At 39.1% G+C, this 15,263-nt stretch overlaps 1 protein-coding gene across 1 annotated transcript; it reads right to left on the bottom strand.

The window, feature by feature from the left end:
* Window positions 1–2,794: 2,794 nt before the first annotated feature.
* LOC111873431 (RNA demethylase ALKBH5) lies at window positions 2,795–12,903 on the bottom strand. Its single transcript, XM_023868156.2, has 8 exons — window positions 12,658–12,903; window positions 12,135–12,347; window positions 11,720–11,962; window positions 8,684–8,815; window positions 8,485–8,565; window positions 7,132–7,230; window positions 6,191–6,421; window positions 2,795–3,318 (listed from the first exon to the last, which is right to left on the bottom strand). Exons 1-7 carry the CDS (start codon window positions 12,735–12,737, stop codon window positions 6,205–6,207), a joined length of 1,065 nt encoding a protein of 354 aa, XP_023723924.1. The 5' UTR covers window positions 12,738–12,903; the 3' UTR covers window positions 2,795–3,318; window positions 6,191–6,204.
* Between the last annotated feature and the right edge of the window lie 2,360 nt (window positions 12,904–15,263).

Here is a 15,263-nt window from a genome sequence, read left to right as displayed (position 1 = left end):
TCACGGACACAAAATTAATCAACTTTCGCCCATATACAATAACAGTTGTGCATGAGCTGATACAACCATATTTTGAAGCAAGAATTCGTTTTTGCAACTGGCTGGTGCAAAATGTGCATGATGGAATCGTGAATCAACAGCTTCTGCTCATGACCAATGAAGCATGGTTTCACATTAGTGGCCATGTCAATGCACAGAATGTAAGAATATGGAGTGATGAAAATCCTCACACTATACAGCAAGTGCCATTACATTGTGAAAAGGTGGGGATGTGGTGTGCTAAGTCTGTGACGAATCGACTGTGGCCTCCAAGATCCCCAGATCTCAGTTTCTGCGATTTTTATCTTTGGGGAAACCTAAAGGGAAAAGCCTACAAGACTAATCCTCGCATCACTGAAGCTCTGCAGAATGAAATAACACATAATTGGTGCAATTACCATGGACCAACTTCAGAAAGTGTCGTATAATTTATTTATGCAATGCGAGCCATGTTTGCAAGCAGAAGGGGGTCACTTTCAGCACCTGTTATAAAGCACGGTAAGTTTGTGCCATCTTTTTACAGTATTCCTATAAATGTGTGTATGTACAGAAACTGATGTGAGGGAATCAGCAACATGACTGCACTCTCACTAGGGGGGAAGGGCACAGTAGTCATGGAGAAATGTTCCATCCACTCTATGTTAGCGAGAGTGCTTGCGTTTATCAGCACTAATGACTAATTCTGCTATCAGCAGTTACAGCAGCAATTTGTGAGAAATGTTGTCTCCCCTCTACACTGCTGCCAGGTTTCCTTGATCACTGAATGCCCTGTACATTGTGAAGAAAAAACGAATTTTGCCATTTAAATGTTTAAAGTTATGTCTCATTTAATGTTCAATCTCACACAACTATATAACTGTCCCTGTTAAATTTGCCCAATTTACGGTACTGATACCCTTTCTTGTGCTGAAATTATCTTAGAAACAAAATAATATTATCATTCTTTCCCCAGTTTATCTAAAATTTTTATTACAGGGAAATCACTTACTACACGGCATCAACAGAAGTTCCACTAACAACATTAGCATAACTGTCTTAGGGCTTAAATTTTATTTGTGTGAAAACATTATCCTGCAGATGTAGAACCTGTGGTGTTCCAGGTTTAACACCAGGTTGTAGTCAGGTAGGTGGGTACAAACCCTGAAGATGGAGGCAGTATGGTGATACCCAAATACCAGCTTATAACATGATGTCAAACCCAGAATATTAATTATCAAGCAGATCATTTAAAATTCAAATATCCGGCACATTTAGAGCACAAATGGCAGGGCTTACACAAGTGGTAACTTCTTTGTAGCATGGGAAAGGTTAAATTTACAGTTCTCCAGAGAAATATCACATGGAGGTCATTGCTATGATCACAAACTTGGGTTCCTGAAAGCTGTGTGAGATTAAAAATTATATTTCCTACACATAGCAGTATCACAGAAAACCCCAGCTGAGTTAACTGTCTCTCAGTGGCACAGGAATAATATCTGAGGTCCAATCAAGTGCAGTCAGTATGGACAGTGATAAAAACTGAAGCAAAAATTGATGAAGATTCCAACAACAGAAACACTTTTGTTCAGTTCCTAAGGTGTCCAATAAAACTATGTGACCTTCCATTATATACAGTTATGGCAGACATCCAGAACATGGTAGGACAAAACTGTGTTATCACCACAGAAAATAAAAGTGATTATATTAGTAAATAAATACAGATTATTACATTATGGAAAAGTTGGCAGTTACATGGGAATCCACTGTATATTACATCATTATACAATCACAAATTTTCTTTCTTTAAATGATGCATACTTCTCTGCCAATTTCTAAATTAATTTATAGGATATTATTTATTTTCTTATTAGTTTCATTCCATAATACATTATTTTCTTTCTACCAGTATACATCATCTGTTTTCTAAATAAAATGTGACATCAGAAATTTTAATACCTCTGTAAATTAAAACTTCACCAGATCAAACGCCCAAAAATAACAACAAATCTGGCATAACCTAAATATTAATACAATCAAATTGTGGGTTGTATAAATTAAAAAAAAAAACAATGAGAGCAAAGGACATTAAGCTTCTTGCTTTGAATGAATATTGTTTCACACCACAGTTTGAGTTACATGTCATTTTCTTCCACACATTTTAATTTTGATAACTGAGTACCATCATTTTTAAAATATGAATAAGTAAATTGGTGTTAAAGTAGTTTTCTTTCAGTACTTGATATCCTCAGGGTTCCATGTATCACAAAATTCTGTATCGCATATTTAATCTGTGACAGAGTACCATATCTTCCTGTTACATATTACATGCAGAAACAAAAACTGGGGACAAACTGTGTTTATTTTGCTTAAATAAAACCTGGACAATCGATGTAATACTTTAATATTTTCAGAGTTTTAGAAATTATTACACCTGCATTATTTGTTGCCAACATAATCATATGGTAACTGCTGGAACAGTGAGGTCACAGCCTTTCTGAACAATTACTCCAAGAGACATTACTTCATAAAATAACCAAAAATAACACACACCTAGATGAAACTGACATCTATTGGTGAGCTTATGCTATACCCTGGTCACTGCACTTCCATTCTTGCAATCCACTAGCTAACTAATATTCTTTTAAGACATTAGAGTGCCTGAAATGTATGGTAACATGTATTATCAAAATACAACATAAATATAAAACTTTAAGGTGTAGTAAATGTGACATCTATGGTACAAAGGAAAGCAGAACAACAAAAATAATCATCTGTATTTGGAAACAGTGCCACAAAAACAAAGTCTACATATTGGAAAGCAATGTCTTATTGATCCATACGATTAGTATCATACTGCAAAGATAAATAATTGGTGTAAACATTAAAACTGACATCTCAGCTGAAAACAATATTTCTGTACATCACAAACAATGAAAATATACAACTGTGTCATAATAAGACACATAATATAAATGTTTAACGTGCTTCCAAAAAACAATTTAAAAATTACAAATTAAAAAAAGTCATTACATAATTGGCATAAATTTAAATTCAGAAATCTGTTCATTAACATTAAGCCTAAGAGGAGAAATGAATTAACAGTAGAAGCATTAAGAAAATATTGCATAATACTTACAAACAATTGACAATAATTTGTTACAGTGTACACTAATTCTCTGTTTCGTGGCTGTACACAATGCAACTGCCACTCCATGCTCCACAGCTTCCCCTTCTTTCACAATACAGTAGGCCATGTGAAAATAACTGCAGCATGGCTGACTGACAAAGTTTTCCCAGAACCTGAAATAAATTATTTTGTTCTGTGGATTACAGGTAGCCAGACTATACAGCATTGAATGGCAGAATGGCCTGATGAATTGGAAAGGATTTGGTAGCAAGTGATCATGGCATAATAACCTGGTATTTCCCTGGACGGACTTTGATCCAAAAAGCCAGTTTGTGTGAGCTGAAATCTGAACCAAGAGGAACATGAATGTGAGCTGAGAGCGTTGCTCAAGCAAACAAAAATACCCAATGAAACTAAATACAGTGAAAAATCTAAGTAATCTTCCTCAGTTCGACTTCTTCCCTCACTTAATGTTGAATTTCAATGATTCTAGGTCAATAATCCTAGTATTAAATTTTCTCCAGTTTAATGTTCAATTCCATTTCAGCCCACAGGAAAATTAACTTGGAGGGGGGGGGAGGTCACAGTATTCCCATGTTATTCCCAAAACATTCACACACCTCAGGATAGAAAACTAAGCTAAAACAGAACTAGAGTAATAACATGTACATGAGTTGGCAATACATACAGTTTTCAAGCACACTATTTAAAACTCTCAGCATGACACCAATCTGACATTTGTTTATTGTCGATACAAAGCCCATACCATAAATTCTTTCAATGAGGCACAAAAGCAAAATCCAAGCAACGAATATATTTTTTTTAATGCTGAGGGAAGAACAAAAATTGATAGAACTAGGAAGAGATTCTTGTAGAAGTTGGAACTCAAATTCATGAAGAGAAGAAGAGAACTCATTACAACGGTTTGGCCATGTAAAAGCAAGGACACAACAAGATACCAGCGAGAGCACATTCAGATTTTCATGAAATTTGATTCTGGAAGTTTCATTACCCTGGGCTGAATTAATTCCAACTTTGGTTAACCCGTTGCCGTGGTTCGACGTGTATGTTTCGTCAGGGATTTAAATCGTCTGGGGGGGTTCGACGTGTATGTTTCGTCCAGCTGCACACCTACGTTATAACGCCCATAATAATTGATGGTTTTGCTGTAGATTGTTAGATTTTTCGCTGTCCTGTTGTCAGTAGAACAGAGTATAAATAAGACACGACTTTATCTGNCATATTATAAGGTAAGGTTATAAAACCACAATTTAAGATCATTTTAGTGAAAGTTTCATGTTCCTATCTCATAGAATTTAAGAACAATGATGAATAAATAATTTTCGAGCAAAATTTAAATGGCCGGCTGAATATATTACCGCAGGAGCCGCGGCCGCGGAATTTAAATGACCACGTCAAAGGGTTAAAACTGGACAATAACAGGCACTTTATATGAAGACCTACGTGTGTTTCTGTGCCTTGAGCGTAACTTGTTAAATATTCATCAGAATGGACAATATTTCAGAGAGAACCTGCAGGGAAAAATAAAACACAAATTTTATGCCTAATATGCCTCTTAAGAAAGTCTTCCAATTTTTGAGGTAATTAAACAGAATGAAGTCAATGTGCCAGCACTGTTTATGCTACACATGTATTTCCCAACACAGGTAGTGTCTAGTTAACGAGATCTTAAAGTTTGTGATGACAGTATATCACTAGTTATTGTGTTTCTGGACATTAACCATCATCCTGTTTTAATTTAAAACACACAGCATTTCAGAGACTAGATTATGTCCTCATATTTAGGTGGAACCTACGCAGTCAGAGATAGGGGCTAGCTCTATCAATTGGGCCCAACTGAGTAGGTTCCACCTGAATCACTAGTTATTGTGTTTCTGGGCATTAGCCATCATCCTGTTTTAATTTAAAACACACAGCATTTCAGAGACTGGATTCTGTTTTCATATTCAGGTGGAACATATGCAGTCAGAGATACGGACTATAGCTCTATCGATTGGGCCCAACTGAGTAGGTTCCACCTAAAGATGGTGACAGAATCCAGTCTCTGAAACGTTGTGTTTTAAATAAAAACATGACTATGGACAGCATCCAGAAACATAATAATTGTAGTGTCCAGCTAGCTGTTGGAGTGGGGACAGACCAAGCCCCTTTGTGCTATGGGTTCAAGTGCTCCTGCTGTATCAGGCCCTCATGGAAAATGTGTATGGAGCACTGGTGAAATGACAACCGGTAGGGGAAACCATACTCCTCAGAGAAAAACCTGCCTCTATGACACTTTATCCACCAATCAAACAAAGACTACCCTGAGACTGAACCCAAGTCTCCAGTGTGAGAAGATGAGTCAGTGTCTGAGATATGGCATACAGAATGTTGGTCTCATAACTGTGATGTAACCAGTTTCAATTTTTACTGTGGTTGCATCTGCCCTTACTCCTTTAGGAAAATGAATGGACAGCACTTCCAAATACTGCCTGTAGTGTACAGCAATTTCCTTCAAATTCTTATCATCTCACAATTCATTGCCTTGTCACATTCACATTACAGTTGCTCTGCTCGTCAAAACATTTCCTAAAGGTTTGCCACCAAGCTCACAAACGTCTGCCACTGGATTGTGCAATCAAGTCCACACTTTCATATACTGTTTCTCTGTGATTCATTTTAATATTATCCTTGTGGCTATCCCTATGTTTCCCAGGCTGCCTCTCCTGTTCATATTTTTCAACTAAAATGTTGCAATAATTTCTCACTGCCCCCATGTCCCACCCATCTGACACTTGCAACCAAATTGATACACCATAAATGGTTCCATCATGTTTCACTTATTTAACTATCTATCATTCAGGAAAACAGACTCTAAGTCTCCTAGTCTGCATGGTTGTCAGCAGTAACACTTCTTTGTCACAAAATATGATATTTTATATCTTCTGGTGGGATGTCACACAATTTGGCACCAGGTTTGCCCAGCAGTGTACATACAGGCACCAATGCAACAATGCAACACAAAGCCAGCAGAGGGTAACATACCTGGAAGCTATACGCTAATGTTCACTGGGCTTGCTGCTGGTGGAGCTAGTGGAACTGGTAGGGCTACTCTCCTTATGGACCCTGCGACGCTTCTTACTGCTGTTATGCTGATGGTTTACATCTTCTGGGTCATCCTCTCCTGCATCACTCTCCTCTGAGTGGTGCCTTGGGTGCAGGGAACTGCTCACCACCACCACCCTCTTCCGAGGGTTATTTCCCCCTTCACTGGGCCTGTCATACATAGCACTATCAAAACAGACTCATGGCACGATCAATATTATCATCAGCATCAAAGTTTGGGCCTTTCAATGTGTTCCGATCGCCAATATTAAAATCTTTTTATTTGCAGTAAACAGAAAGTGCCCCTTTTTCACCCCTGAGATGGCTGTTCTCCTTCTCAATATCACAACATAGAGCAGCTGAAACTTCAGAGAAGGAGTAACACATAAACTATAGAACTGAAGCTTATCGTGTAATTAAAAATCGCTGGGAATGAGATTCTGATATATTTATCTGTTTGTATGATACTACTTCCCGGGATGACATCACAGTCCAGTTAAAGTTGATGAACTCGTATTGCACTACAAGCTGTCACATCCCACAAGCCAGTAAACTCCATACTCCCCACTGTGAGAACCTCAAATCCAAGAATCATTACAATGTCCACAACATCTCACCACTGGACCCTATCTTGATGTAACAGGATTAAATTCTTTTAAATCAATTCCAATACCATCCACTGATTACACTTGATCTCCAATGTGGTCTCTTCCTATCTGCTTTTCTGATTACATCATGCATCCTACTTGTCCCACACAATTCATTCTCCCAGACATGATCAGTGCATTAATAATAATAGATAAAATAATAGAATTATCTGTCAGCTGGTGCACCATTACAACTCATGCATCTCTCATGACTAAAGTAACCGGTCAGTTTACCTTGACAGGCCATTGATGTCCTGGTAACGTGGCGTGGGACTCGTGGTGAGAGGTGGCAGCACTTCATCTGGAGTCAAGCGTGGGGCATCAGGGAACACCCTACCATAAATAAATGACAACATGAGAAGTGGAGTAGCTGCAGACTGCCCTAGCTCTGACTTGAACTAGAAAGAAATTTGAATGGCTTCAGCACTCAGGGCTACACTGCATCAGATGTTGAAGGTTACCCAAACTTGCATCTGACATCTTCAGGGTTAAAAATTTTTGGAGGGGTTCTGGCACTTCCTATACAACTCTCATACCAGACAGTGCACTGGAGATTAAGCCACAACAGCATGAACAGAGGAGCAGGAAGATAACTGCCAGGAAGCAAACACACGGTCAGTGAAAAGAGGTGATGAACAATGTTTCAGCAACCATGGCTTCCCCTCCAACACACAGCCTACTGAAAGAGATATATGACCTGTGAAAACCCCTTCAAAGTGTTTACCTCTGAAGATGGAAGCTGCAGATTTTGCTGAAATATTAGAAAATTCTCAACACTCAATGTGACCTAGTCTCACAAGACAGAGCCACACATTAAACTCCAGCCACAAAGACCCAAGTATTCATCAGAAGTTCATCAGTTAAAATGTAGGACACAATCAACAGCAAATTGGACACCAATATATTGTCACGTGTTGGGTCTCTGACGCGACAAATAACTTCGCGCTGTCTTGGATGTAGCGAATTTATTGTGTACTCACTCTTACAATTACAAAATTCATAATTTCACAATCACTGCCATCTGCAGTATCACAATTACTTCTCCTGCTGGAGTCACTTCCATTCACTCAATACAACTCAATAACAATGGACTTCAACTCATACTAAATAGTCCATCCTCAATACTAGTAACTCACTCTCTAGTAACTGGCTCGAATAATACTCATCGTTATGTAGCTTCTGCACTGCCCACACAGAAAACAGTTACGTGATAGCTACCACAGTTATGTGACGTCAGGTTTACCAATTGCCTAGCAAGAGTCGCTGCACAGCCTATCCTGTTGCATGACATCACAGCCTAGCGGTGAGGGGTGTTTACCGAGCATTGCGGAATGATGGAAGTGGGGGTATGTGACATCACTCGCAGAAACTCAGAGTTCACGTGACCCCTGCTTCCTGTTGCGCCATCCACGTTACAATATTATGTCATATTTAGCTAATATCAAGCATAGTTTATAAACTATACTCACAAGAAGACATCAACACTGTATCAAAACAAATATCTGTAAGTATAGAGAACAGATTTCTGTTGTATTGCATACAGCCCTGGGTTCAGAAGACTGACAATCTTACAAGATGTGGCCTCACCTGCGCAACAGAATAACAGCCCGACGAGCAACAGTATCCTCGGGACGAACGCAATGTGTTATCTCATCTGCTGCAAACCCACTGGAATAAGAGATATGTCCTGTTACAATTAACAGAAGACACCCTTACAGTCACAGTAAATGACACTTGCCCCAAAGGAGACTCATTCAGAATAAAAACCTCGCACATGTGCACGTACCTGAGGATTGTGACACAACCTCTGGACAGCGGCAGGCACAAAATGGGCTTGGATACTCGGATGGGTTTGAAGCTGAACTTACAACCAAAACTCAACGCGCTGTCACTCATGAATGAGACCGAGACAATTGGCCTGCACATTCAAAAAAATGAATTAGCATATAATTCTGCTACCTGGGACTATGACATAAATAATGCAGAAGGGTTTCTGTCTTAGAAAATGCTGCAACTTTCATTTCAGTATTAGTATCTCTGAGGGACTCAAGAACTCCTGCACAGACTGGGTAGTGGAAGTGAGGCTGTGACTAAGTGTGAGATTTTGTGTCTGGTACATCAGCTATTCGTAGACTTCAAGAAAGCCTATGATTCAGTTATGAAGGAAGTATTGTTTGGGAAAATCATGAAATTAGTTTGGCTGATTAAAATGTGTTTAAATGAAACATATAGTGATGTCCGTATAGGTAAATATTTGTCTGATAATTTTCCTATCCAGAATGGGCTAGAACAAGGAGATGCTTTATCGCCATTGCTTTTCAGCTTTGCTTTAGAATATGCCATTAGGCAGGTCCAGGAAAATGAGGTGGGACTGAAATTAAATGAGACACATCAGCTGTGGTCTATGCTGATGACGTGAATCTACTGGGTGATAATATAGATACCATAAAAACATACAAACTTTAAGTGACACTAGTAAGGAGGTTGGTCTAGTAGTAAGCACAGAGAAAATAAAGCACATGTTTCTGTCTGGTAACCAGAACACAGGGCAAAATCATGACAAAAAGGCTAGGTAACAAAATTTTTGAAAATGTGGCACAGTTCAGATATTTGGGAATGACTATAAAAAATGAAAACCTCATTCAGGAGGAAATTAAGAGGAAATTTAATTAAGATAATTCCTGCTACCATTCAATCCAGAACCTTCTGTCTTTTCATCTGATGTCTAAAATCATAAAAATTAGAATATACAAAACTATAATTTTGCCTGTGGTTCTGTATGGGTGTCAAACTTGGTCTCTGACATTGAGGGACGAATGTAGACTGAGGGTGTTTGAGAACAGGACAATGAGGAGAATATCTGGATCAAAGAGAGTTGAAGTTACAGGAGGTTGGAGGAAACTGCATAATGAAGAGCTTCATAACTTGTACTCTTCTCCAAGTATAATTAGAATGATCATGTCAGGGAGGATGAGATGGACAGGGCAAGTGGCACGAATGGGGGAGAAGGGGAACGCATATAGGATATTTGTGGGAAAGCCAGAAGGAAAGAGACCACTGGGAAGACCAAGACACAGATGGGTGAACAATATAATGGATCATAGAGAGACAGGATGGGACAGTATGGACTGGATCAATCTGGCTCAGGATAGGGACCAGCGGAGGCCTCTTGTTCACATGGTAATGAACTTTCAGGTTCCATAAAATGCTGAAAGTTCTTGAATAGCTGAACAATTGTTGGCTTCTCAAGAAGGGCTCAGCACCATGAGTGAGTGAGTGAGATAAATGTTCATAGATATAGCACATTCATAACTAACAGTTTACACATCCTGCAACAGACAACAGAAGTGGCAATAATTTTTGGTGCAGAACTGCTTGTTTGCAGACATACTGGGAGAACTGACCCAGAAAAACTTTGTAATATGGTGCCCATTTTGGCAAACACCTAAAGCATGTCATATATCGCAAATCATTTCAAATAATTTCTGTAATGAACAAAAGCATAACTAAAATTAATTAATCAAATTAATGTAAGTCAGTGAATGATGATTAGTATCTTCTGAGATGTTACATCATGTAGTCTATTCTACCCTGCAGATGGATGCAGAAGGTTCTTCCAAAATTTATTAGACTGCATCATGTCACAAGACTGGATGGTCAAAGAATTGGGTTCTATTCAGTTCTTGGCAGCATTATGAGTTTCCTCTTCTCCAATGTTCAGACCAGTTCTGGGACCCACTAAGCAGCCTCCTATCAAATACATGCAGTGGGTTCTTCCAATCCACCCTCAGGGGGAGGGGGATGAGCAGCAGGTGGGTCTTGAATGTGTCCACTCACCACGACCTATTGCCAAGGTGTGGAACTATACCTCCACTCTTCCATATGCCTTCATGGTATGGTGCTAATTATGCACAACAAAAATGTTACCTTACATTTACACAGTATCACACCTCATAAGACAGTAATCTTCAGTCACTGCTACAAGAATCTCAACCTCACATAACTTCATCTACCATGTCATGCAATCTGAAAAAATAAAAACATGTTCAAATACAATATTAACAATAACAGTAAGAGGTAAAGCTATCCCTGTAATAGGCCATGGAGGCCCATAGGGTTGTGAGACGTTGAGGCTTCCACATTTTCTAGACAATCGGCTCATAGACGGCGGTGAGGCTGTCAGCCTTGTGCACCAGCCACTCTTTACCCCCATGAAGATTCCTGGTACTCATTTCTCTTTAAAGGCTGAGTCGACCCCAGGGCCAGAGTGTGCCTGGAAGGACTAGGTCAACTGAAAAATCCAATGACCTCATCAGGAATCAAACCAGCGACCTTCCAGGCTTGTAGCATAGTGCCTCAACTAACCACACTACTGCACGCCCCAACAATAACAATAGCTGAAACTATATATTATCAAATATTATAATGATTACTAAATAACACATTTGAGTGGATGTGGAGGGCATCAGTAGTAACCTAATTTGAGGGACTATCCCAGCATCTACCAGGAGAGACTGAGGATATAACAAATCTTGGCCAGGCTATCTTGGTATCCTAGATGAGATTCAAAGCAGGCATCTCTTGAATACGCATCTAAAGTGGCACTACTTGAGCCAACTTGCTTCTCACCATGCAAAGATGCATCACCAATGTAAACATGTCCTATATCAATGTAATCTGATCTACAGGATGAATAAACATGAATGAATGAATGAATGAACTAAGGATTTGGACACTCCAAACTGGTGGTATGGCAGATTGAAGTGTTAAAATGCTAACATTACTCTGTTATTGATTGCCACCTCCTCACTATCTTACTCACCTGTCAAATATGTGTATAGGATCTATGTGGGAAACAATACACCCTCCAGGCTGATAGTCATTTATGACAGCTGAATTTATAAAACCTTCGGGCACTACATTTGCTTTCACAAGTGGTTTGATGACTAATTTGTGGACCCAATCTGGTATAGGATCCACTTCACCTGGAGGATACAGCCGCTCCATACCAGGACCTCGTTTTGACAGCTGTGATCCGTATGTGTAACCCTCACCAAAGAAGTATCTGCCATAACACAGGATAGATGAGTAAGGTCCACCTTTTAGACTTCAATTTACACCAAATTATGTTTCAGTTTAACTGAAAAATGCAATATCATGTAAAAACCACAAAACACTCAGTTTGGACAAAACTCACCACATATAATTTTCCTAATTAACATCCTCAGTACACTCACTTGTTTCTCAGTGGGGCTCTGTCTACTGTGCAGGGCTTGTATTTTCCCTTATCCGCCAACTCCACCACTTCATCTATTTTTTCTTCAATAGCAGCACACTGCTCATTATCAAACAACCGCCGCTGTTGGATTCCCGTGTGGATTTGTTTTAAAATAACCAAGTTGTCTTCTACACTTTGATACGGCGAGTACTGATGGGGCGAGTTTGAATACCTATAAATTAAAAAGACATAATTTCGTTGCACCCCAGATCACATGGGCAGGATAGTCGAAATATATTCAAATCATACGGGTACACCGAATTACAATAACTTCAAAGGGGTCTGTTTAATTCTCAATATGCGTTACCATGCTTTCCAAGACGGACTATAACCTCTTACTTCTAACATTACTTCTGTGGCTACATGAAAAACGCCCTCCATCAATAAATTTCAAAATAAAGTTGGAAATAAAAGGATCACATCCATGACATACAACCAATTTCATACACTTGGACTTAAAGAAAGGAAACATTTTAACTAACTTCTTTTCCTTTTGGTGGGTTCTGAAACTTTTTTGCTTAAACTGCAACTTCTGCCTCAGATCCGTGTAACCAGCTGCCATGATATTGTACGAAGTCAAGTTATATTACGCACTTCGCTTCGTATTTCGATTCTTGGTAAATTGCATAAGCATTTGAGCTTCTATTGGCCACAGACTTCTCAATTTAAATATCCATTGTAATTCACATTTCAAAATAGTCAAATTGCTGTATAGATGGAGCCACTGAAACAACATACATTAGGAAAGTCCTGAATCACTGAATAGATGTCGGTACAAAATATTATTTTCCTTCACTGCCACCTGTTATCAATTATGGTAAATTTTATTGATGGCCTCGTTTAATAATTGCAAAATAAATATTTATTAACTCCCGTTTTTTTGTAATCTAATTACTCAACATCAGGACTCACATGGCAGGTAACTCATAACGTGTTTGTTTCATATGATTGTCTTTAGAGATAAGAATTAAACTTTGATACCAGTTTCTTAAAAAGGACTTGCTCTACAAAAAACTAATGTATTTTATTTTGGGGCTGAAATACTTCAAGCTCAAGCACTTTCAATCCAGGGAATGATGAATGAAATATTTCTTATGCAACTAAAGAGAAGCATGCAAAATTTAAGCTGTAAGTCATAGGCATCAGAGGAATTTGCCCACCTCTGGATATATGGCGAAGAAAAAAAAAATCTAAATTGAAAACAGAAGGAAATATACCATATAAGCACAACAGTCCACTGAAGGTCACAGTGTTAGGGCCAGTTTTATGGCTCACCCCTCATACTCATATTCAAATATACCATATATTAAGACCAAAAATTAAAGGTTGTATAAAAGAACGTTTCTCTTCCTAAATTTCTATGAATAATTGTTAACAGCTTAAACATAAAATTTGTAAGCAGATTTTCTGGCTGCTCCCCCCTTAAAAAATCCCTGGTTGCATATATTGTTTAGTGGCAATGATTATGAAGATTATTATCTTCTTGAATAATGCTGTATAGATTTAGTTGAATGCTTACTTTAAATAACAAATTCCAAATCTAGCCAAAGCAGTTATCACCACACAAATGAACAAGCAAATATGGTCAAGTTTAGCATCACCATTTTGCAGAAATAAGTATAACATATCACAAATTTCAGACATGAGCAAATGCCCTGTTCATTTCTACAACCAGATTGGAAATGAGGGGGGGGAATCTTGTGTAATGTTACAGAAGTAGAGCAAAAAACAGAATTTCACCGCCGCACGCTGTTCACGAAAATCAGCCATTGCAAAAACGACGATCACACAAAACAGTTGTCACTATAAACTCTGCCGAAACTAGTCCTTACCTTCTGAAGCAACGGTAGTCAGCTTATCGACTCAGGAATGTTAGCTCTATGCGCTCATAGTGGAAAAACGCGGTACTACAAAAGCTCTGCCCACAAAAAAATTAGTTCGGTTTCTTTTGGGTACCCCATCGTATTATGGCATTCTTTAGATGTTACACTAACATAACTTCTAGAAGAGTGCTATCTTCTGCATTGTGATGCCATGTAGCATGGTAGAAATTTATCGCCACTTTCGAGGAACCTGCTGCCACCATCTTCAGAGCAGAAAACCCTGAAAATGGAGGTAACATGGTCATGTGCAATATCAGTAAACTTCTACCATACTACATGGCATAACATCCCAGAACCCTGTAATCTTCATAGTCACCACTGCAAGAATTTCAAATCAGCAAAATGTTCACAACACAATCCTAGGTACCATGTCTGTCAACATCTCCTTGACAAATAACAGGATTGGAAAGGTGCAAACCATACAGGTAATTTTTTTTTTATTGCTAGTGGGGTGGGACTAAGTCCCTTGTACTGTGGCCACTTCTGGCTATTGTACCATTGTGGAGCAATTTGTGAAATGAAGATATACATGGGAAACCAAAGTACTCTGAGAAATCCTGCCCCAGCGCCACTTTCTCCACCACAAATCCCACTTGACCAGACCTGGGATTGAACCCGGTACACCACGGTGTGAAGCCAGCGACTAACCACTTGAGCTATGGTGTGGCCAACTGTACAGGTAAAGTTGTCCCTGTGCTTACCTGAGCGCTATGCCATGAAGATGCATGGGGGAATAGATGTATAGATCCACAATTTCTTGACCTTGGCACTACTTGGAGGTGAGTGGTCAGCTTCACTATGCCATGAAGGCGCATGGGGGAATAGATGTATAGATCCACAATTTCTTGACCTTGGCACTAGTTGGAGGTGAGTGGTCAGCTTCATGGCCCGTCTTCTTCAACCCCACGTAAAGTGCCGCCCAGCACCCATTGGATAGCAGGCTGGGTGGACCCCACAGCCAGTCTGGACAGTGTGGAGAAGGGAAAATTCTTGACCCTACTGGGACCTGAACTCTGACTCCTCAATCATCTAGCCCATAGCCAGTCACTATACTATGCTATCCCAGCTCCCGTACAGACTAAATATTATTTAGGGAAATGACAGGGTTCATTTTGTTATAGGTAATTAAGGCCTCAATTGATGACAGTTTTTATTGGTTTTCATATCAGTACTGATGTAGATAATAATACAAGACATTTCATTAA

This window comes from Cryptotermes secundus, unplaced genomic scaffold (assembly GCF_002891405.2).
Source record: "Cryptotermes secundus unplaced genomic scaffold, Csec_1.0 scaffold276, whole genome shotgun sequence".
In the NCBI taxonomy this organism is placed as follows: domain Eukaryota; kingdom Metazoa; phylum Arthropoda; class Insecta; order Blattodea; family Kalotermitidae; genus Cryptotermes; species Cryptotermes secundus.
The sequence above is the reverse complement of the archived record's forward strand: the minus strand, read 5'-3'. Positions and strand labels throughout refer to the sequence as shown.